This window comes from Lemur catta, chromosome 7 (assembly GCF_020740605.2).
Source record: "Lemur catta isolate mLemCat1 chromosome 7, mLemCat1.pri, whole genome shotgun sequence".
NCBI classification, from domain to species: Eukaryota; Metazoa; Chordata; class Mammalia; order Primates; family Lemuridae; genus Lemur; species Lemur catta.
The window spans coordinates 60,601,369-60,626,137 of NC_059134.1; the positions used below are offsets into that span (position 1 = coordinate 60,601,369).

The 24,769-nt window shown below is 39.0% G+C and overlaps 2 protein-coding genes across 2 annotated transcripts; both read left to right on the forward strand.

The window, feature by feature from the left end:
• Positions 1-6,446: 6,446 nt before the first annotated feature.
• LOC123641244 (RNA polymerase II subunit A C-terminal domain phosphatase SSU72-like) lies at positions 6,447-7,828 on the forward strand. The gene has a single exon (XM_045555795.1). The coding sequence runs from the start codon at positions 7,166-7,168 to the stop codon at positions 7,748-7,750; it is 585 nt and encodes a 194-aa protein (XP_045411751.1). The 5' UTR covers positions 6,447-7,165; the 3' UTR covers positions 7,751-7,828.
• A 13,328-nt stretch (positions 7,829-21,156) lies between these two features.
• LOC123641679 (olfactory receptor 52B4-like) lies at positions 21,157-22,101 on the forward strand. The gene has a single exon (XM_045556572.1). It carries the CDS (start codon positions 21,157-21,159, stop codon positions 22,099-22,101), a length of 945 nt encoding a protein of 314 aa, XP_045412528.1.
• The last annotated feature ends 2,668 nt before the right edge of the window (positions 22,102-24,769 follow it).

The window sequence follows — 24,769 nt, forward strand, 5'->3', positions numbered from 1 at the left end:
ATATGAATCAAGAAGTTCTGGTTCTCTGAAAAGCAATTAGTGTTCAAATAAATTGTGTCTATTTTTACCTCCTGGAGTTGGTATTCTCCCATCAGATCAATATCTAATCCAATCATGCAGGTATTGTCTCCCTGGATCTCTTTGTTTGTGTTGTTTTGACTGTGCCTTCACTTGGAGGTGAAACATAATAAACTTCCTTGACAATCCTCCCTGAGGACATAGGCAATACCTGAAACACTACCTCTGATAAGTGTTTCAGGTAGAAATTTTCTTATATAATACATTTACTATTTTATATTGATCCTTCCAGTATTATCCCTTTACTTCTATTGAGATTATATGGAACCATTTTGTGTGCTAGTCTTCAAGGGTTGGCTTAACCCAGTGTTTCTCAGTTCTTTTGGGACGTAATCTTCCTCTTGGGTAATGATTACAGACTGGTCTCTGAGATTTTCCTTATCTCCATTTGATAGAGTTTTTTAGGTCTCTGTCATGGGCTCTAATAATAAATTTCACAATATATTTAAGATGTGACTAGCTTTTCATTTACATCTGATATTTCCTCTAAAATGACTTTTCATTTAAGAAAATCCTGTTCCTTCATTATTACTGAAGCAGAGCTTTTAAAAACTCTTCAGGTGTTTCTAATGTATAGTTAAGTTTCAGAAGTCTCTAGGGCAGTTCTTTTAAAACTTTGGTGTGCATCAGGATTATTTGGACAGCTCTTTTTTCTTCTTTTTTTTTACATTTATTTTGTTTCATTTTTTATTTTTGGTGATATTAATTTATTTTATTAATATCAAAATATTAAGGTGGTACAAATGTTTTCAGTTACATGGATTGCTTTTATAATGCTTGAGTCATGGCAATAAGTGTGTCCACCACCCAAATAGTGTTCCGTGTACCCCTCAGGTAGGTTTTCAACCCTCCCCTACTCCCCCATGCTCTCTGCTTGATTTCCACTGAGTTTTACTTCCCTGTGTGCACATATGTGCTTATCGGTTAGTTTCAATTTAATAGCGAGTACATGTGGTATTTGTTTTGGAATTCTTGAGATACTTCACTTAGGAGAATGATCTCCAGTTTTATCCAAATTGTTGTAAAAGGCATAAATTTATTCTTTTTTATGGCTGAGTAGTACTCCATGGTATACATATACCACATTTTTTAATCTACTCATGAACTGATGGGTGCTTAGGTTGATTCCACATCTTTGCAATTGTGAATTGTGCTGCAATAAACATTCAAGTGCAGGTGTCTTTTGATAAAATGATTTCTTTTCTTTGAGGTAGATACCCATTAGTGGGACTGGATCAAAGGTTAGGTCCACTTTTAGTTCTTTGAGGAATCTCCATACAGTTTTCCATAGAGGTTGTACTAATTTACAGTACTACCAACAGTGTACAAGTGTTTCTTTCTCTCTGCATCCATGACAGCATCTACTGGTTTTGGACTTTTTAGTAAAAGCCATTCTAACAGGGGTAAGGTGATATCTCATTGTGGTTTTAATTTGTATTTCCCTGATGATTAGTGATGTTTAGTATTTTTTCATATGTTTATTGGCCATTTGTCTACCTTCTTTTGAAAAACTTCTGTTCATGTCTTTTGCCCACTTTTTAATGGGTTTTCTTTCTTGCTTATTTGCTTGAGTTCTTTGTAGATTATGGATATTAGCCCTTCATCAGATATATAGCTTGTGAATATTTTCTCCCATTCTGTAGGTCATCTTTTTGCTCTGTTGATTAGTTCCTTAGCTGTAGAAGCTTCTTAGTTTAATTAAATTCCATTTATTTATTTTTGTTGTTGCTGTATTGCCATTGGGATCTTAGTCATAAATTCTTTGCCTAGGCTGATATCTGGAAGAGTTTTCCTACATTTTCTTGTAGAATACTTACATTTTCATGTCTTACATTTAAGTCTTTTATCCATCTTGAATTAATTTCTGTGAGTGGTGAGAGATAGGGGTCATGTTTCATTCTTACGCATGTGGCTATCCAATTTTCCCAGCACTATTTATTGAATAGGGCTTCTTTTCCCTGGTGTGCATTTTGTCTGCTTTGTCAAAGATCAGTTGGTTGTAGGTAGATGATTTTATATCTGGGTTCCCTATTCTGTTCTGTCTCTAATTTTGTACCAATATCAAGTTGTTTTGATTACTATAGCCTTGTAGTATAGTTTGAAGTCTGGTAATGTTATGCTTCCAGATTTTTTGTTTTTGCTTAAGATTGCTTTGGCTATTTGGGCTCTTTTCTGGTTCCAAATGAAGTGTAGAATTATTTTTTCTAGATCTATGAAATACGATGTTGAGATTTTGTTGGGGATTGTACTGAATCTGTAAATCACTTTGGGTAGTATGGTTAACAATGTTGACTCTACCGATCCATGAACATGACATGTTTTTCCATTTGTCTGTGTCCTTTGCGATTTGTTTCCTCAGTGTTTCATAGTTCTCCCTGTAGAGATCTTTGACCTCCTTGGTAAAGTATATTCCTAGGCATTTTTTTTTGGTAGCTATTGTGAATGGTATTGAGTCTTCGATTTGACTCTCATCTTCACTGTTATTGGTATATAAAAATGCTACTGATTTATTTACATTTATTTTGTAACCTGAGACTTTGCTGAACTTATCAATTCCAGAAGTCTCTTGGTGGAGTCTTTGGGATTTTCTAGATATAGGATCATATTGTCAGTGAAAACTGATAGTTTAACCTCCTCTTTCCTGATAAGGACACCCTTTATTTCTTTCTCTTACCTGATTGCCCTGTCAAGGACTTCCACCACTATGTTGAATAAAAGTGGTGACAGCACCCTTGTCTTTTTCCAGTTTTGGGGGGAGTGTCTTCAACTTTTCCACATTGAGCATGATGTTGACTATGGATTTGTCATATATGGCTTTTATAATTTTGAGACATGTTCCTTCTAGGCCTAGTTTGTTGAGGATTTTTATCAGAAAAGGATGCTGGATTTTATCGAATGATTTTTCTGCATTTATAGAGATGATCATATGGTCTTTGTTTTTGCTTCTCTTTGTGTGGTGAATCATATTGATTTATGTATGTTGAACCATGCTTGCATCTCTGGGATGAAGCCCACTTGGTCATGATGGATTTTTTTTTGAGGTGCTTTTGAATTTGGCTTACTAGTATTTTATTGAGGATTTTTGCATCTATATTCATAAAGGATACTGGTCTGTACTTTTCTTTTTTTCTTGTGTCCTTTCATGGATTTGGTATCAAGGTGATACTGGTTTCATAGAATTAGTTGGAGAGAATTCTCTCCTTCTCAATATTATGGGATAATTTCTGAAATATGGGTACCAGCCCTTTTTTGTAGGTCTGGTGGAATTCAGCTGTGAATCTATGTGGTCTGGGGCTTTTTTTTTTTTTGGAATTTTTTTATTACTGCTTTGAACTTAACTGCTTGTTATTGGTGTGTTCACAAGTTCTATTTCTTCCTGATTGAGTCTTTGGAGGTTGAGTCTTTCTAGGAATTTGTCCATTTCCTCTATATTCTCTTGTTTATGTGCACAGAGATTTTTGTAGTATTTATGGATGATGTTTGTATTTCTGTAGTATCAGTTGTAAAGTCTCTTTTTTCATTTCTGATTAAAATTATCTGGGTCCTATCTCTTCTATTCTTGGTTAATCTTTCAAGAGGTTTGTCAATTTTGTTTATTTTTTGGAATAACCAACCTTTTATTTTGTTGTTCCTTTGTATTTGTTTTTTTATTTTCCATTTTGTTTAGTTCTGCTCTGACCTTTGTTATTTGTTTTCTTCTGTTGGCTTTGGGTTTGGTTTCCTCTTCCTTTTCTACTTCTTCTTGAGATGTGATATTAGTTGTTAATTTGTGATCGTTGTGTCTTTTTGATGTAGTCATTTAAGGTTATGAATTTTCCCCTGAGGAATGCTTTTGCTGAGTCTACTAGATTTTGATAACTTTTGTCCCTTTTGTTTGTACAGTTCAAAGAAATCTTTTGATTTCCATTTTAATTTTATTTTTCACCAAATAATCATTCAGGAGCAGGTTGTTTAATTTCCATGACTTCATGTAGGTTTGAGTGTTTCTCTTGTAATTGATTTCTAGTTTTATTCCACTGTGGTCTGAGAAGATACATGGTATGATTTTGATTTTTTGAATTTGTTGAGACCTGTTTTGTGGCCTAAGATATGATCAATCTTGGAGAATGTCCAATGTGCTGCTGAGAAGAATTTATATTCAGTAGTTTTTGGGTAGAATGTTCTGTAAATGCCTGTTAGGTCCATTTGATTTATGGTCTGATTTAAGTCCATTGTTTATTTATTTTCTGCTTTGATGATTTATCCAGCCCTGACAGTGGAGTGTTGAGGTCCCTGGCAATTACAGTGGTGCTATTTATTTCTTTGCTTAGATCTAGTAAAATTTGCTTTATGTTTTTGGGAGTTCCTGTGGTAGGCAGATATATATTTAGGACTGTTATGTCTTCTTGTTGATTTACTCCCTTTACCATTATATGATGACCCTCTTTCTTTACCTTTGTTGGTTTAAAGTCAATTTTATCTGATATGAGAATGGCTACACACACGCTGTCCTCTAATTTTCATTTGTGTGAAATGTTTTCTTCCATCCTTTCACATTGAGTCTGTGTGTGTCCTTGTGGCTTAGATGTGTTTTCTGGAGTGAGCAGATAATTGGGTTATGTTTTTTAATCCATTTAGCCAGGCTATGTCTTTTCAGAAGAGCACTTAGGCCATTAACATTGAGTGATAGAATTGAGATGAGGGATGCTGATCTGTTCATCATGTTTGGTATTACCTTATTGCTTTGTTTTCTCTCTTGTGCTATTGTTTTATAAGAGTTGTGAATTTTCATGTTTTTTGGTGTGATTTTACACTGGTGGGGATATGTTGTGCTGATTTGTGTATAATGCAGTTCTGAGTATTTCCTGCAGGGCAGGTCTAGTCATGGCAAATTCCCTCAGTGTTTGTCTGGAAAAGACTTAATTTCTCCATCAATTGTGAACCTTAGTTTTGCAGGATACGAAATTCAAGGCTGGCAGTTGTTCTTTTTAAGAAGATTGAAGATAGGTCCTCAATCTCTTCTGGCTTGTAAGGATTCTGCTGAGAAGTCTGCAGTGAGACTGATTGGTTTTCCTTTGTAGGTTATTTGTTGCTTTCATCTTGTTGCTTGTAGAATTTTCTCCTTCAGTTTGATTTTGGCCACATTGATTACTATGTGTCTTGGAAATATCCTATTTGCTATGAATCTTCCTAGTCTTCATTATTCTCTTGCATCTGTATGTCTGAATCACTGATGATACCAGAGATGTTTTCTTGAATAATTCCCCCAACAGGTTTTCCATGCTTTTAGCTCTTTCTTCTTCTCCCTCAGGGGTACCTATAATTCAAATGTTAGTTCACTTTGCATTGTGGTTCTTTCTTCTTCTTGGTTTACTCTGTTGCTGAAGCTTTCTGCTGTGTTTAGAAATTCCTTGAATGATTCTTTCGTTTCTTCAAGTTCAATTATATCCTTTCTTATGTTGTCTAGCACTTCAGCAACTTCTTCATTGATTTCCTGAAGTATTTTTTTGGTTTCTTTTTGTTGCCTTTCAACTTTCTTTTCTATTCTATACATCTTATTTCCCATCCATATTCTGAATTCCATTTCGGTCATTTCAGCAATTTCCTTGTGGAGAGAGTCCACTCCTGTAGCTACATTGTGATCCCTTGGGGGTGTTGAACTACTTTGTTTTTTCATGTTGCCAGGGTTCTTCTGCTGGTTTCTTTTCATATGGCTCCTCTTGTCTCAGCTTTGGGATAATAGGATTGCAGGCCACCTGTTCTCCTTTGCTGGGAACACTTCTGTTTAGTTAGGGGAAGTGGAGGATGCTAGATGAAGTTTTTATGTCCCACTCTGGAATTTTGACCCATCAGGGGAGGGACGGGTGCACTGAAAGCCTGTAGAACAGGTGTTTAGTGTTAACCTGTTACCCTGTGATTGCTACAGTTACAGCCAGTGCTGGATGATCTTTGTGTAGGGTGGAGTGTAATTCGCCAGCTTGCTTCTGGAAGTTTGCGTTGGGGACTAAATGAGACACTATCTATGGCAGCTGTCATTGTAGAGGATTGCTTGGGCTGGGTTACTGAGTGGAGGTGATAGTGGCACCTGGGTAAGTCTATTTAGGTAGTGGTCATGGATGACCAGGGTTTTGGCATTTGCATGAACAAGGTCCAGGAGTAATGGGTGCTCAGGTCTGGGGATCCCGGGTGAAGTGTTCGAATGTGGGGAGGTTCCACCAACTCATTGGCAGTGGTGGAGACTCAGTGGTGGGCTCTGGGGCCAAGGCATAACTCTGGAAACTCAGAGGTGGTGTTGCAGGCCTGGAGGTGGCTCTGGAACTAAAGGGGCAGAGCACTGGGCTCAGGCTCAGCTACAGATTCCCAGCTGGCCCAAGGGACTATGGTGGCAGAGAAGCATATATAGAGGGCTGTTCTGCATGTGTGGAGACTGCTGATGCTCAGTTATGCAGGCGGTGGTTTGTATCAGTAGCCCAGGGATAATGTAGCCAGGGAAGAGCTGCTGGATGGCCAAGGTACACCCTCCCCCACCTAGGACTAGGTACAATCTTCCTATGACTTACATAATTTAATTTTAGTATAGAAAATTAGAGATATTAAAATAAGCAAAATACTTGTAATTGATAATTAAATTGGGCAAAGGCTTGGGAGCTTTCAGAAGATTTGTCAGTGATGTTAATGTCCCAAGGTCATTGGTGAGCCATATGACATGCCTAAAGGTAGCATAATTGTCTTGGCCACTAGGAACAGCAGTACCCATTCACTATGCAAATGCCAGTTTGCTCCACAGAGCAAACTCCAGATTTGTAATTAACCCCGACAGGGTGGTACCGCCCTTGCCGAGAGGACTGGAGGCTTGGTTGATGTAATCACTTTGGTCTCCTGATGAGTTTAGGCTGCGGGTGAGAGTCCTTTATCATAATCCAATGAGAGAGGAAGTCCTGAAGTCTCCGCCCACTGCACGAAGGGGACTCCATATCACCAGCCTGTTTCTTGCTCTTCACCATTCACTCGGTGGGAAGAGCTGCACGTAGGAGGGCAAGTCCAGGCTTCAGGGTCCCTGCAGCCCCTGCGGCCCCCAGGTCTCCCTGAAGTGCCCAGCGCCGCCACGATGCCCTCATCCCCGCTCAGGGTCGCCGTGGTGTGCACGAGCAACATCAACAGGAGCATGGAAGCCCACAGCCTCCTCGAGAGGAAAGGGTTCAGCGTCCGTTCCTTTGGGGCTGGATCTCGTGTGAGGCTCCCAGGACGGAGACCCGATCTTCTCGCGGTTTATGATTTTGCCACAACGTATCGACAGATGCACGACGACCTCCGAAGGAAAGACAGGGAATGCTACACACAGAATGGCATCTTGCACATCTTGGGAAGAAATGAGAGGATCAAGCCCCGTCCCGAAAGATTTCAGGAGTGCACCAAGTCCTTTGACGTCATCTTCACCTGTGAGGAGCGTGTCTATGACAGGGTGGTGGAACACCTGTGGTCCAGAGAAGAGGAGACCTTGCAGCCCGTGCATGTGATCAACGTGGACGTGAAAGACAACCCGGAAGGTGCCACCCTCGGAGCGTTCCTCATCTGTGAGCTGTGCCAGCGCCAACAGGAGGCGGGCGACATGGAGGACAAAATGGCTGGGCTGCTCCGGCAAGCGGAGGAGACAACGGGAATGAGTTTTCTTCACACCGTCTGCTTCTACTGAAGATCTTGGCTGGTTCTGGCTTCTTCCTCCGTAAGGACGTAGGCGCGGAGCTTTGGACTCCTCCATACTTGCTGTGAGAAGCACCTTTAAAGACCTTTCCGCTAAGGGCCCTTTGTGTGATTTTGGGGCACCTCAGAGGAATAGGGGACATCACCAAGAAGAGTGTTTTACAGGACAAGATGAGGAGGACCACTAAGAGTCCTAGAGGCACTCAGAAAGTGCCCGGGATTATCGTAGGGAAACCGGTCTGAAGAAGTAATTTAATGCACCTATCCGTTGGCGGGGAAGTTACCACCGTGCCTGCCTTTCGGGGAAGGGCAAACCACAAACCACAGCTGCTGCTAAGGTCGTGAGCGATGAGCGAATTTTATAAGAATATCCAGCAAGTGATGACATGGAGTTGGCAATCAGTTTTAGAGAAATTTGTCTTGGCTCGGGGTGATTGATAAATGAATGTAAAGGTTGTGTTTCCTTTAAGGACAAAGTTCTCCTTGACCTTTGGACCTTGTTAAATAGTTCATCACTTGTAGGTTTTATGTATATGTATATGTATATTTTTTCTTTCTTTTGAGAGAGGCTGATTTTGTTTGATGAAAGCCAAGGTGGAGAACGGACTGCGTACCATGACAAACATCTTGGAATTATGTTTCAAGTACAAGCACGTCAATGAAATGAAATAAAATAAAAAATATCATTTAAATGAAAGTTTTGTTCTTTCTTTTTGGGGGCAGGGGATGGATTTCAAACCACTGAGCCATATGCTTTTTTATTAAAGGTTAAACTTTGTCGATCACACGAAGAAAGGCATTCTTTTCTTTCCTCTTCTTTTCTTTTCTCTTGTTTTCTTTTCTTTTCTTTCCTTTCCTTCTATGTTTTGAGACAGCATCTCTTTCTGTTGCCAGGGCTAGAGGGCAGTGGCACCACCACAGCTCACTGCAACCTCGGCCTCTTGGGCTGGAGTGATCCTCCCGCCTCAGCCACCCAAGTAGCTCAGATGACAGACACCCAGCACCATACCCAACTAATGTCGGAATTTTTTTATTTTTGTAGAAGGAGGGCCTTGCCATGTTGCCCAGGCTGGCCTCTAACTCCTTGCCTTAAGCAGTCCTCCCACCTCATGCCCCCAGGGTGGCAGGATTACTGGCGTGAGCCCCTGTGCTCGGCTAGGGCCCTTGTTTCAAAGCTTCGGTGTGCAGCAGAATTATTTGGATGGCTCCTCTGAAACAACAGATCTCTGGGCGCCCCCGCTAGAGTTTCTGATTCAGTGGTTTGGGACCTAAATTTGCATTTTCTACAAGTTCCCAGCATATGCTAGTGCCGCTAGTCTGAGTACACACTTTGAGGAGCTTTCAGGTGTTTACTGGTTTAGAGATACACTAAGTCCCCACTTAATGTGGTGGATAGGTCCCTGGAAAGTGTGCCTCTAAGGGAAACGATGTATAACAAAACCTGTTTTAGCACAGGCTAAGTGATGTGAGCAAGAGTTAAGTTCCTATGATGTATTTCTGGCCACGGAAACCTCTCCAGACTCGTCTGTAAAGACCGAAAACACTTGTGAACATTACACTTTGAAATAAATCTGTACTATACATAGTTTTCAGAGAGGTTAATAAAAACAAGTAAGATCATTATTTACGCAACTTCCGGTGGATCATTGGGCGACGGCAGCCATTTTGGTGGTGCGTTAAATCAAGGAATAAATGCGCCCAAAGCAAAAATTGTAAAGAGCGCCTCCCACTGCCACCCAGTTCAAAATCCAATGATAATGGCTGGGCGCCGGGCGAGGTGGCTCACGCCTGTAATCCTAGCACTTGGGAGGGCGAGGCGGGTGGATCGTTTGAGCTCAGGAGTTCGAGACCAGCCTGAGCAAGAAGACTCCGCCTCTACTAAAAATAGAAAGAAATTATATGGACAACTAAAAATATATATAGAAAAAATTAGCCGGGCATGGTGGCGCATGCCTGTAGTCCCAGCTACTTGGGAGGCTGAGGCAGGAGGATTGCTTGAGCACAGGAGTTTGAGGTTGCTGTGAGCTAGGCTGACTCTGAGCGTATCCCAGCAGCTCAGCGCTCAAGGCGGGAATCAAGCCTGGGTAGGATGCCATTCCACAGCAGGGGGTGCTCACACACACCCATCCTCACTGACGCTGAGAAAACGGGAATGAGTTTTCTTCACACCATCTGCTTCTATTGAAGATCTTGGCTGGTTCTGGCTTCTTCCTCCGTAAGGACATACGTGTGGAATTTGTGACTCTTCCATATTTGCAGTTGGAAGCATTTTGAAAGAGCTTTTCACTAAGTATTGTTGTATTATGTCTTTTTTTCCACCGTGGAAGAGGTTAGTAGGAATAGTACTATTTATTTTGAAATGATGAGAAGGATTGATAATCATAAAATTACTGAAAATATGCTGAACATTTTTCTAGGTGCGTTGCATGAAAGAAGTAATAATCCGTTTGTATTGAAGTTTCTACTGTGTCTCTATTTTACAAAGTAGGAAAGCAAAGCTTTTGGTCAAATTGGTCGGCCAAATTTACTTAAGGATAGCTAGGAAGTCAATAACATTGTACAGACAATAACCTTTTTTTTTTTTTTTGAGACAGAGTCTCGCTCTGTTGCCCGGGCTAGAGTGAGTGCCGTGGCGTCAGCCTAGCTCACAGCAACCTCAAACTCCTGGGCTTAAGCGATCCTACTGCCTCAGCCTCCCGAGTAGCTGGGACTACAGGCATGCGCCACCATGCCCGGCTAATTTTTTCTATATAGATTTTTAGTTGTCCATATAATTTCTTTCCATTTTTAGTAGAGACGGGGTCTCGCTCTTGCTCAGGCTGGTCTCGAACTCCTGAGCTCCAGCGATCCGCCCGCCTCGGCCTCCCAGAGCGCTAGGATTACAGGCGTGAGCCACCGCGCCCGGCCTCAGACAATAACCTTTTAAACACATATTCTTTTCTGCTGTTTGGGTGGTATAGTACCTGAAATATTTATTTTCTTAGGGAATTATATTGCCTATTTGAACATAGTAATCTTTTTATGTGTAGGTTATAACTTTTTTATTAATGCTCACTCTGATAAATTGCAAGGGAGATAATGTGCTGAATACTATTATAAAAGTTGAAATTATCTGTTCAAATAATCTCCAAGTGAAATAAAATAGAATTTTAAAAATAGAATGAAAATGAATTTTACACTCTAAATTATGTTTGTGGCATAGTTTCATACCGCTATGACACCTACTTTTGTTTAAACCTTATGAATAACAGTGAGAAAGCACATCATTTTGTTGTAATTTCCTGAAAACTAAAATGTTTGTTTCAACATTGAGAAAATCAGGTCATAAGCCTAATGATGTTTCCAAGAGGGAATGTCCTTTGTAGTGGCTCCAAGCCATGTTTACTAATAGTACAAAAATAGATTAGAGGTAGTTGGTCATAGTTGACTTAATTTACATGATATCCATGGAAGCAGATTTGTTTTGTCAACTTAAAATAACAACAGAGAGATTGGCTTTCAAAAGGCAATGAATTTATTTGGGTTTAAAGGATGGCACCTGAGAATTACTTGCTATGAGAAGTCATAGGTGCATATAGATAAGTTGAGGAAAGGGGAAACTTTTCAAGGCAAAGGGGGGAAGGCCAGGTAAACTCCTTTGAAATAAAGTTTGTTGGTCACAGAAGCTCGTTGCAGGAGTTGATGTAGCTCAGTGGGCGGAGACAGCAGTTGCTAGGGAAGTGTTCTTGTGAGAGCACCTTACCTGGAATGCTGCAGTCTTGAAGATAATGCCCTGTTAGAATGTTAGCAAAAGACCATGAGATCCATGGAGAAAAGAAAGGAGAAGACTTCATTTTCAGAGGGAGAAAAAAATCCTGTGATGGGGAAATGCAGCTTTTAGGGAAATCTGAATGTGCACGCTCTGCATAAGGCAGGGGGGATCTTATATACTGGGTAGACATATCTGCAAAATACATCTTATGTTCACTTTGCGGGGGGAGGGGGCGGTTTAGCTCTAAAATGAGGTGTAATTGGTTTGACTGTTTATGTCAAAAGGTGAGCTATAGGGCATAAAGGCAATTTGTGCGATCTCCACAAGCTGGCTGATACTGGCTTAAGGTCTGTGGCCATTTATCAAGAAAGAATGTTTAGAGAGTTGCCGCAGACCCATGATCCAGAGCAGCTGAGAGGCGGTGAATCATAGCTCTTCAAGTCTGCAATAAAAAGTGGCCTCCAATAAAACTACATTGCAAAAAAATGGGAAAGAAACAGAATAGGGAGAGTAAAAAGGTTGAAGAGGTGGAGCCTGAAGAATTTGTGGTGGAAAAAGTACTGGATTGATGTGTAGTAAATGGGAAAGTGGAGCATTTCCTGAAGTGGAAGGGATTTACAGATGCTGACAATACTTGAGAACCTGAAGAAAATTTAGATTGTGCAGAGTTAATTGAAGCATTTCTTAATTCTCAAAAAGCTGGCAAAGAAAAAGATGGGACAAAAAGAAAATCTTTATCTGACAGTGAATCTGATGATAGCAAATCAAAGAAGAGAAGAGATGCTGCTGACAAACCAAGCGGCTTTGCTGGAGGTCTCGATCCTGAAAGAATACTTGGTGCCACAGACAGCAGTGGAGAGTTAATGTTTCTTGTGAAATGGAAAGAGTCAGATGAGGCAGACTTGGTGCTGGCAAAAGAGGCAAATATGAAGTGTCCTCAAATTGGAATTGCTTTTTATGAAGACAGACTAACTTGGCATTCTCGTCCAGATGAAGCTCAGTAATTGTTTGCATTGCTTTATATATATGTATAAAATCTGGGTCTTGGTTTTTGATTTACTAGTATGAAGAAATAACTACATTTTAATAAATCAAGTTTGATAGTTCATTTTGAAAGTAGTATTGAGAGAGTTGTTGGAGGGGTTGTGTGCATCAATAGCACTGGTTACTTTGAACAAATAAATAAAAGCTTTCCGTGGTTGCTTCCTTTATCAGAAAAGAACATTTGATACCATGATATGTTATTTGCTCTGCACTAGAGAACAGCTTTTCTAAGTGTTAGAGGAAATTTCCATAGCCATTATTCAATCAGAACTGGTGTTTAACTCATGCCTAAGGACCATTCTGGGTTTTTCAGATTTGTTTTTGTGTGTGTATAAGTAAAATGCATATGTAAAGGATTTTCTTTGTTTTTAAACATTCACCCAAACAAAAATCACGGGTAAGCCCATGTGTCTGCGATGCCATCATTCTGAGCAACCTAAGAATTGAAAATTTTCCTGAAGCCACAACATTTCAAACTAAATAGTTGATTCATAATTAATTGGACACTTTAAATCCATAATTTAAAGGTAGCCATATCAGAATCCGTATCTACATGTATAGTCATATAAATACAACATTATGTTTGCAAAATTCCTAACAGGAAAAGCTTTATCACTACCAACCACCGCCTACCCAGATGAGGAACCTAGGCAAATCCTGGTGTGTTCTAATGCAGTAACAAACAAGACTTAGTCAAATGGACATTAAGGATTCCCCTAGAAAGCAATGCCTTCACAAAAAATTGAAATCCCTGTGCTGCATTGACTAAAAGTTTGTGATTAATGGAATATCTGAGGCTTGGCTCATGGAAACCTAGTCATATGGTTAGAGATGTTGGCAGTTTTAGACCTGCTGCCATAAATGGGTGAACAAACTTTTTGTAATCTAAACTATTGACCTGCACATTTTTTCCTTACTCCATCTCATTCCTTACACGTAGGCTCAATCTTTTCAGTGTTTGGGTTACTGGTTCAGCAGGAGCTAGGAAAAGCAACTTCGAAGTTATCAGAATGTTATCCAACTGTATATTATTTGCTTTGTTGTAAATACTGGTGAACAGTAGTCAATAAATAGTTTTATATTCCTTTAAAAAAACGAAAGAATGTTTATAATATCGGTTCTCTGTCCAATCAGAGTTGTGGCAGGACTGCAAGGTGGGTGATGGGGTTTGTGGCTGGTGTCTGACTAATCTATCAGATTCAGTTGGGAAATTTTCCAGTTGAGTTGTTTCGGCTATGGTTTTCAGGAGATAGTTTCTGCTTAATTACAGGAAAGAAAGCTTATGGCAATTAATAACGCTGGGGGTACATGACCGATTCCTCATCCTGCTAGCCATGAGATTCTGTTTTGTTTTTTTTTTTGGTTTATCTCATTTTAGCCACAGAGAGTCTATTTCATCTGCTGAGGTATACTTTAACAATAAGTATGTACAGACATGCAGAACAAGAGAAGCATGTAAGACTTGCTGGTTGTGTAAGGCGAGTAGGACATGTAGGAATCTCTTGTGGATTTTGGAAAGTCCCTTGTGACAGTTCTTGTCTTAGACATACAAGCATGAGCTGCCCTCCTTCATGGCCTCCCAGCCACACTTAGTCTGGGTCTGACAAGAGTGACTTCATCTTGGCCTGGCCCAGTGACTCACGCCTGTAATCCTAGCACTCTGGGAGGCCGAGGCAGGGAAAAAAAGAAAGCACCAGGCTCAGATGAGTTCACGGACGAATTCTAACAAACATTTGAGGAGGAAATCATACCAATTCTCCACAATCTCTTCCAGAAAATAACAGCAGAGGGAACACTTTCTAACTCATTCTATTATTTCAGCATTATTTTGGTACCAAAATCATAAAGATACATGACAAGAAAGGAAAAATACAGAGCAATATCTGTCATAAACATATATGCAACAATCCTTAAGAAAATATTAGCAAATAGAACCCAACAATGTATAAAAATAATTTTACACCATGACCAAGTGGGATTTATCCCAGGTAAGCAAAGCTGGATCAACATTTGAAATCAATCAATGTAACCCACCATATCAACAAGTTAAAAAAGAAAAAAACCCCATCCTATAAACTGGTACAGAAAAAGCATTTGAAAAATTGAACACCCTTCATGGTAAAAACTGTTGGAGAACCAGGAATAAAGGGGAGTTCCTGAAACCTATAGAGAACATCTACAAAGATCCTTACAAGTAACATTATGTTTAATGGTGAGAAGCTGAATGCCTTCCCCATAAGATTGGGAATGAGGCAAGGGTTTACTCTCTCACCACTCTTATTCAGCATTGCACTGGAAGTCTTAGTGTAAGAAGATAAGAAAGGAAATATAAGGTTTACAGATTGAAAAGGAAAAATAAAATTTTCTGCTCAGAGATGATGTGAGTGTCTATGTAGAAAATTACAAATAATTGACAAAAAGCTTCTGGAACTAATAAATATGTCAAGATCATAAGATACTAGCTTAGTATACAAAAGTCAGATTTTTCTTTAGGCAAGCATTAAGCAACTGGAATTTGAAATTAAGAAAATACCATTTAAAATAGCTACTGAAATGAATGAAATGCTTGGGTGTATTTCTAACAAAATATGTATAAGATATATGTAAAACCCCAGAAAACTCTGATAAAAAAATCAAAGAAGATGCAAAGAAATGGAGAGATATTTAGTGTTTATGGACTGGAAGACACATTGTTAAGATGCCGATTTTTTATAACTTTGTCTATAGCTTCAATACAATTCCAACCAGAAACCCAGCAAGGTATTTTTGTAGATATGGACAAACAGATTCTGAAATACATATGAAAAGGAAGAAGACAGAATAGACAATACAATCCTGATGAAGAACAAAATTGAAGTGCTCACATTTCCTGATTTTAAGACTTTCTATAAAGCAACAGTAATCAAAAACAGCATGGCATTAGTGAAAGTATATACACATAGATCATTGGGTCAGAGTAGAGAGACCAGAAATCCACTCACTACAGATAGTCAACTGATCTTTGACAACAGAGAAAAATCTGTACAATGGAGAAAGGATTGACTTTTCAACAAATGGTGCTGGAACAATTCTATGACCTTATAGAAAAAAATTAATTCACATACTTTAACAGTTATCATAAAAATTAACTCAAAGTGGACCCCAGACTTAAATATAAAATGCAAAACTATAAAACTTCAGGGAGAAAACATAGGAGAAAGACCTATATGACCTTGTGTTTGGTGATACCATATTAAAAATACAATACATGAAAAATAGATTGGTAAGTTGGACTTTATGAAAATTAAAAACTTATGTCCTCTGAAAGATACTGTTGGGAGAATGAAAAGACGAGCCATTGAGCACTTTTTTATATGTTTGCTGGCCCTTAGTCTGTCTTCTTTTGAAAAGTTTCTGTTCATGTCCTCTGCCCATTTATTGACAGGGTTGTTTGATTTTTTTCTTGTTGATTTTCTTAAGTTCTATATAGATTCTTTTATCAGCCCTTTACTGGATGTGTAGAAAGCAAATATTTTCTCCTATTCTGTAGGTTGTCTATCCCTGTGGAAAGTAATTTGGAGACACCTCAAAGAGCTGAAAATAGAAATACCGTTTGATCCAGCAATCCCACTACTAGGCATCTATCCAAAGGAAAAAAAGACATTCTATAATAAAGACATCTGCACTCGAATATTCTTAGCAGCACAATTCACAATTGCAAAGATATGGAAACAACCCAAGTGCCCATCAATACATGAGTGGATTAATAAAATGTGGTATATGTATACCATGGAATATTACTCAACTACAAAAAACAATGGTGAACTAGCACCTCTTATATTATCCTGGATAGAGATTGAGCCCATCCTTCTAAGTGAGGTATCACAAGGATGGAAAAACATGCACCACATGTACTCGCCATCAAATTGGTACTAACTGATCAACACTAATGTGTTCACATGGTAATAATACTCACTGGGTGCTGGTCATGTGGGGATTGGGGGGTGGGGGAATGGGGTGGGTAACCCCACAGCTAATGGAAGTGGACCACACTGTATGGGGGAAGGATATGCTTGTAGCCCTGGCTTGAGCCAGGCAAACGCATTACATGTAACCAAAATGTTTGTATCCCATAATATTCTGAATTAACAAAAATAAAGATAGTAAGCCAGTAAAAAAAAAAAAGAGAAAAGACAAGCTGTAAGCTAGGAGAAAATATTTTCAAAATACATATCTGGTAAAAGACTTCTATCCCAAATATACAAAAATCTCTTAAAATTCAACATGAGAAAACAAACAACCCAATTAAAAATTAATGGAGTTGTAATACTGAAAACAAAAGAAATTATATGTAAGCACTGTTCTTTAGTTGATAAAGTTGTTTCCCATAAGAGTATTGGGTAACACATCTAGTACTGTTATACATGTATAATTTTAATAGAATTGGAGAATTAAGTAAATGGATGGAAAACAGTAGAGCTAGGTTTCTTTCTGTTGCAGTGAGAATTTACAGATGAGAGAAAGAGGCTAGAATGATCCATGTGGCAATGGATTAGAGTTGAATATATCAGCATGAACTCATGTTTCATTTAATGTGGATATGGACAATTGAACATAGAAATATTTATAGATGTGTATGTATACATGGGAAAGTATATACAAATATATTTCTTTATTCCATCAGCTAAAGGGGCCTAGAAACAATGTTGCCTTAGTGGCACCCAGCACATCAGGTACCCAGATTTTGACTTTTGTCACCATTCCCCAGTAATACAAATAGGATTCTTTGGAGAAATTGCTGATTCTAGGATTGAGGCTGGAAATATATGAGATGAACCTGGAACAGCTTATAATACCAGACGGTAAGGACATCCTATAGAAAGTGAAGTAAAAAAAAAACCAAACACAATGATAGGGCTATATCAGAGGTACATAAGAGGCAACTAAAAGCTCTTCCAATAGCCAAAACTGAAAAAATTTAGGCAACACAAAAAGCAGTATTGGATTATAACCTCACATAGAAAATAAATATCCAAGCTTCCATACTGATATGAAGAAATAATTGAATAAATACATGAATGGGGGCAACATATAAATCTGTGTAGAGTAATTCTGTGTAATTTATGTAGATATTCTGCCCACAATAATATAGAACATAACTCCCTACTCCTTAAGTGTGGGCTGCACGTAAGGACTCAAGAGTAATGATTCCCAAATGTAGTGTGGTATCTCGAATGGGATCCCAGAATAGAAAAAGGACATCAGGTAAAAGATAAGGAAATCTGAATAAAGCGTGGATGATAATTAATAATATATCATTATTGGTTCATTAAATGAAACAAATACATTATACTAATGTAAGATGATAAGAAAATAGGGAACAGGGTCTATGGGAACTATGTAGTATGCAATTTTTTTCCAAAAAGAAGACTGTTTTAAAAAGGTAAAATGATAAAAAATAATATTTGTATATTGATTTTAAAATTATATCAGTTGATGGATAATGGAATTTATATTTACTAATTTACATTGAAATATCAGCAGCAATATTACATATACAAGCACATCATATTTACTGGAAATAATACATGTCACACATAGACTAGGAATGGAGTTATGGAGGAAGGGGTGGTGTGGGCAGGATTGAAGAAGTGTAATGACTTGACCCACGTGAATTAACTCTGAGCTCTCTTGTGTACTGGCTCACTCCATGGTCTTTAGGCAAATGCATAAAATCTCTGTTCCCTGCTGCCCATTGCTCAGAGTCCTCATGACTCATCTCCCTGTAGCCCACGAGGACTCCATCTGAGGCAGATAAGTGACTATTTTATTGCTGAGGAATGAAGTGTCAGGAGGAAGACTAGGAGTTATGTGACTGTGGGTCTTAAGGTAGATGATTAAGAATATTAAATTTTGGTGTTTAGTGGATAAAATGGAAGGGACTGCAGCAGTGGTGTACTGGAGCTAGCTCCTGTCACTTTGTGAGAGTCAGCTGTGTACGTTTCCTCTACCTCCATGTACAGGACATCATGTTGGTATTTGGAAAGTGGAGACAACCTACCTAAGATATTGCCAGACACTATAGACAGTTTCCCTCTCTTGCTCCCTAGCTTTTTCTTTCCTTTCCTTTCTTTTCTTTTCCTCTTTTCTTTTTTCATTTCTTTTCTCTTCTCTTTTCTTTCCTTTTTTCTTTTCTTTCTTTCCTTTCCTCCCTCCCTTCCCTTCCTTTCCCTCCCCTTCCCCTTCCTTCCTTTTGTTTTTTCTTTCTTATGCTGTTTTACCAGCATGCCACTGAACCACAGTTGCCAATAAGGACTGTCTCAGTAGAATGGAAACTTCCCTTGGGGATGAGAGAGTGGGGAGGCTCTGGGCATGAGGACCCTTTTAAGCTTTCAGTGTAACAAAGAACACTGAGCCCCTCAGAGAAGGGTCTATACCAGCACCAGATACTGACTACTGTAAATATCTGAGGCATTTAAAGGGGCTAATTTATGCCTCCTATCATGATCCTTTTTTTTTTTTTTTTTTGAGAGAGTCTCACTCTGTTGCCTGGGCTAGAGTGCCATGGCATCAGCCTAGCTCACAGCAACCTCAAACTCCTGGGCTCAAGCAATCCTTCTGCCTCAGCCTCCCGAGTAGCTGGGACTACAGGCATGTGCCACTATACCTGGCTAATTTTTTCTCTGTATATTTTTAGCTGTCCAGACAATTTCTTTCTATTTTTAGTAGAGATGGGGTCTAACTCTTGCTCAGGTTGGTCTTGAACTCCTGACCTCGAGTGATCCTCCCACCTCGGCCTCCCAGAGTGCTAGGATTACAGGCGTGAGCCACTGCGCCCGGCCTATCATGATCCTTTATACCTCTCATACTATAGTTGTCATTATTGTGGAATTATTGTGGTTTATTGTGCTGGATTGTGGGAATGCACAAATAAAAGAAAGACCATTCTCAGACCTCAGAAAGAACATGATGAATTGGGGAACATGGACTGGTAATCAGATATGCTCATATCTACACGTTTGATGCTCAGATGTTAGACTCCTTGTCAAGGCAGAGGGAAAGGAGTGACCTGTGGGATGAGTCAGTCAGGCACATTCCTGACATCCTGGCCGACTGTGAGAGTGCCCTGAGTTGGGGCAGTTAGCTCAGCAGCACAAATCAGGGGCACAGAGGAGACTTCTCCAGGGGACTGAAGGTGCCTGGATCAAGGCTGCAGAAACCTTCCAAGGCATTTGAGAACATCATTAAAATGATCTTGAGTTACAGAAGCAGTCAGTCTAGTTCATGTAACTTCACCCAGAGAATAGCCCCCAATAGGCAAGCTCCTCAGTCTGTATTCTTGTACCCAAAGAAAAACCCTCTTTGCTACTCCCAAAATATCCCATGCCCATCAACATCTATGAGCTGGTCCTCTCCAGCTTCTCTTTTAAGTTACTTAGGTCTTATTTACTTTATCTTGATCTCCTCTTCCTGTGCTTTCTTTGCCAGCAAAGTGATGCACATATTTGCCCATCAGCCCTCTATGGAATTTTTGTGTCCATTCTGATTTCTTCCATCTCCTCCAGGAGAGTGGCTTTACTCGGCGAACTGTATATTCTCATAGTGTTTATAGGGTCACAGACTGACCTGGTGGTAATTGTCCATTGCGGACACATCCTCAGAAGCCTCTACTGGGCTGTGTTCACGTGATTTTATTATCCAGTACTGTTTCAGCCATTTCTTATGGGTAACCTGGCATTGAAAATGGGAGTGAATTTTCCTACTCTGGAAATTAATTTAAAGGTAAGGAGAATAACACCTGGAGGGCAAGGGAACAAATGATTATATACACTTACTATGTGCTAGGCACTGAGCAAGGCACATTGAATAAATGCAAATGTGCAGACAATAGTTTGTGTTTCTTCATTTCTTTGACCTCTGAACATCTCACTATCTGTGTCCTATACCACCTCACATACTGCAAATAGATATCAAGTTAAACAACCAGCTGGAGGCAGTGTGGAAAGGTTGGGATCTAGAGATTGGTCCTGAGAGTGTAAAATTATTCCTTTTAGAAATAATGGTTCTTGCCTCTTCAGTGTAACAATGAGACCAGTGTCCACTAAACCCACTGCATTTCTTCTAGAATCTGAAGCAGCTTAACTTTTTATTTTCTCTCTTCTCTACCACTTCATACAGGGTGGGCTCATTTCTGGTAACCACTATTCTGCTCCCCACTTCTATGTTTTTGACTTTTTAAAATTCCATACATAAGTGAGGTCATGCTGTATTTGTTTTTCTTTGCTTACCTTATTCAGATATGCACTCATTCTTAAGTTCATTACAAATATGAACAGTGAGACTTACTCCTGTTGTGTTTCCAGATTAAAATATTCTTGTATCACTAATGTGTTAACTTCATGATTTTATTCTTGTCTGTTATATAAATGTCCATCTTATTTAGAAGATTAAGATATCATTCAGAAAACAAACCATATCTTCTTCATCTTTATATATGATAGTTCTTAGCACACTTAGAATGGAATAGAATCATGTAGGTGCCAAAATTCCCTGGTAACATGAAAGAAAATCTTTGAGTGTAACCTGAATTTTCTTCTCTGTGGATAGGAAATGAAGTTCCAGGTATGACTACCATAAACCACACTGGTGTTAGCCACACAGTCTTCCATTTGCTGGGCATTCCTGGCCTAGAGGACCAGCACATGTGGATTTCCATCCCCTTCTTCATTTCCTATGTCACTGCCCTGCTTGGGAACAGCCTGCTCATCTTCATTATCCTCACAAAGCGCAGCCTCCACGAACCCATGTACCTCTTCCTCTGCATGCTGGCCGGAGCAGACATTGTCCTCTCCACGTGCACAGTGCCACAAGCCTTGGCTGTCTTCTGGTTCCATGCTGGGGAGATCTCCCTGGATCGCTGCATCACTCAGCTCTTCTTCATTCATTCCACCTTTGTCTCTGAGTCAGGGATCTTGCTGGCGATGGCGTTTGACCGCTACATTGCCATATGCTACCCGCTGAGGTACACCACTATTCTTACAAATGCTCTGATTGGGAAAATTGGTGTAACCATCTTTCTCAGAAGTTATGGTACAATTTTTCCCCTAATATTTTTGCTGAAAAGACTGACATTCTGCAAAGGCAATATTCTCCAGAACACAGATTGTAAACACATTGTCTTGGCCAAAATTTCCTGTAATGACGTCAGAGTAAATATCTGGTATGGTTTTTTTGTCCTAATGTCAACAGTGGTCTTAGATATTGTGCTAATTTTTATTTCTTATGTGTTGATTCTTCGTGCTGTCTTCCACATCCCTTCCCAAGATGCTCGGCACAAAGCTCTCAACACATGTGGTTCCCATGTCTGTGTCATGCTCCTCTTTTATGGGCCTGGGATCTTTACCACCCTTGCTCAGCGATTTGGACACCACATCTCACCCCATATCCATGTCCTGCTGGCCAATGTCTGCATTCTGGCTCCTCCTATGCTGAATCCCATCATTTATGGGGTCAAGACCAAACAGATCCGGGAGCAAGTGATTCATGTGTTGTTTACAAAGCAGAAGTAATTTTTAGGCAGGGCGCGGTGGCTCACGCCTGTAATCCTAGCACTCTGGGAGGCCGAGGCGGGTGGATTGCTTGAGCTCAGGAGTTTGAGACCAGCCTGAGCAAGAGCGAGACCCCATCTCTACTAAAAATAGAAAAATTATCTGGCCAACTAAAAAAAAAATATATATATATAAAATTAGCCGGGCATGGTGGTGCATGCCTGTAGTCCCAGCTACTCGGGAGGCTGAGGCAGTAGGATCGCTTAAGCCCAGGAGTTTGAGGTTGCTGTAAGCTAGGCTGACGCCACAGCACTCACTCTAGCCTGGGCAACAAAGCGAGACTCTGTCTCAAAAACAAACAAACAAACAAACAAAAAACAACAAAAGAAACCAAAGCAGAAGTAATTTTGATGTTGGAAGCTGACATTCTTTCTCCTTGGCAATTTTCTTCATGTATGAGGTGAACTTTAGCATCACTATATGGCAGCAGGGAGGTATTAATTAAATGACTCCAGGTGTTGATATTCCTAGAGCAATTGCATCAAAGAGGTTTTGGTACGTATTTCTTCCAAAGCTTCTAATCTGTCATTAAAGGTCAGTGTCTTTGGGGACTTAATTCACTTTCTCACCCACATAATCGAGAAGTAGATCCAATCACTTTTATAAGTCTTTTTTGTATAAATGAATGACTCATATGATAATAGTTGCTGGTAGAACCTCTTGGGAAGTTGTGTACCCTCATGACTACTGATTTCCATGTGGTCAATTTACTAGTCTTTTTCTTTGATTGGTCCCCCTTTGATTTTCACATCAGTTTTTCTCACTTGAGATAAGCCCATTACTTACTGTTTTTTATTCCATTCATTTTGAAGTTAAAATTTTATTTCTAAGTTTTCAACAATATCTGTTTGTTTAAAAAATACAACAAAGGTTGTAACTCCCAGTAACCACACCTACAAAACACAGTCATTAATATTTAGAAAATATTTTGTTATATAAGCATATTTCCTGGATTAATATATTATATAATGATTTTGATGTCTTAAATTTTTATATAGTGTTACATAACAAGAATTTTCTTTGGTATCCAAAATAATTCACATGTATATATTAAGTTTTATTTGATATTACATGATATATTTTCAGGTAAACAATATATTCCAAAATATAAATGATATTGTAGCCCACCAATAGATTCTTCTTGAATAATTTTCAAATAGTTGCCAGTATCAACTGAGTGGTTATAAATATCCAAGTTGTTATAATTATCCATAGCATAACATAAATATAAAACATAAAAGTTTTATAACATAAAACTTTTCTTTGTGTTCAGTTTTTTTCATATATGAGAGATTTTGAAATGTTAATTTAAATTTGACTTGTCCCTTGTGAGGTTGAATATGTGCAAAGTGGTAAGAAAATACATGTTATCAATATTAGTATCATTTATGTTTTTAAGTATAGTGAAAAAATCAAATAAAAATTTATTAAATTAGAATGACAGTGTGAGTGCCAGGCATACTGTCTGGGGAATGGACACGCTTGAGGCTCTGACTCAGGGGGATGGGTGGGACATGGGCAATATATATAACCTGAGCTTTTGTACCCCCATAATAAGCTGAAATAAAAACAAACAAAAAAACCCCAAAAACATAAATCACAAATCTTTAGCAAAAATTTATAAATTTTACTTCAGCAAAAATGATTTTTAGCTGGAATTGCATGGTGAGAGTGTCCATGGCAATGCTTAGCTATCAAAAATATTTCAATAAGGGTAGGATCCCGAGTGAGGTGGCTGATAGGAGATTAACGACTCAGTCCTAGCCCAATCAGTTTAACACCCCTAGGAATGATATATAGCCCAACAAATTCAGGTTTTCTTTTACTCAGTATAATGAGGGAAACTGCACACTAGAGGTACAGTGGGATGTCTTACCAAACAGATGAAAAGAGAGTTGTTATAGAACTTAGGAGTCTGGTTGGTTTAAGGAAAAATGTAAATAAATATGTATTTGGATAGGCTCAGAGCAAATCAGAGTTATGTATAAAGGGGTCAACATCAGGTCTTGAATCTTATTCTAGAACCCAACTGCCTGAGCTGAGAACAAGTGGCTGAGCTGCCCCAGTTGGCTTTTGATGAAGCTCCCTTATGAACTTTGGTCTGAAAATCATTAATTGCCTACTCAGGTATATGTAATTAAGTATAGGTTGTCAGAGAAGTTCTCACTGCCAAAAGGGCATTTGGGCTGAGTCTTCTGTTAAATAGTTAAGTCACACAAATTTGAGCACAGAGCATTTTGGGGCCAGGAGTATAATCTTTTTTTTTTTCTTTTTTTACTGTTCACCAATTTTATTCTATTTATTAATTTTTTTTATTTCACAATATTATGGGGGTACAAATGTTTCAGTTACATGAATTACTTTTGCACTGTTTGAGTCAAAGTTCTAAGTGTGCTTATCACCCAGATAGTGTGTACTGTACCTGTTAGGTGTGAATTAACCTATCCCCTCCTCCCCTCTTCCATTTGCTTGATTTCCATTGAACTTTACTACCATATGTACACATGAGTGTTGATCACTTATTCCAATGTAACAGTTGAGTATATGTGGTGTTTGTTTTTTCACTCTTGTGATACTTCACTTAGGAGGATGGTCTCCAGTTCCATCCAGGTTGTTACAAAAGGTATTA

Excerpts from the sequence above, each read along its gene's own strand:
- LOC123641244 (XM_045555795.1), top strand. The coding sequence starts at position 7,166 with ATGCCCTCATCCCCGCTCAGGGTCGCCGTGGTGTGCACGAGCAACATC.
- LOC123641679 (XM_045556572.1), top strand. The coding sequence starts at position 21,157 with ATGACTACCATAAACCACACTGGTGTTAGCCACACAGTCTTCCATTTG.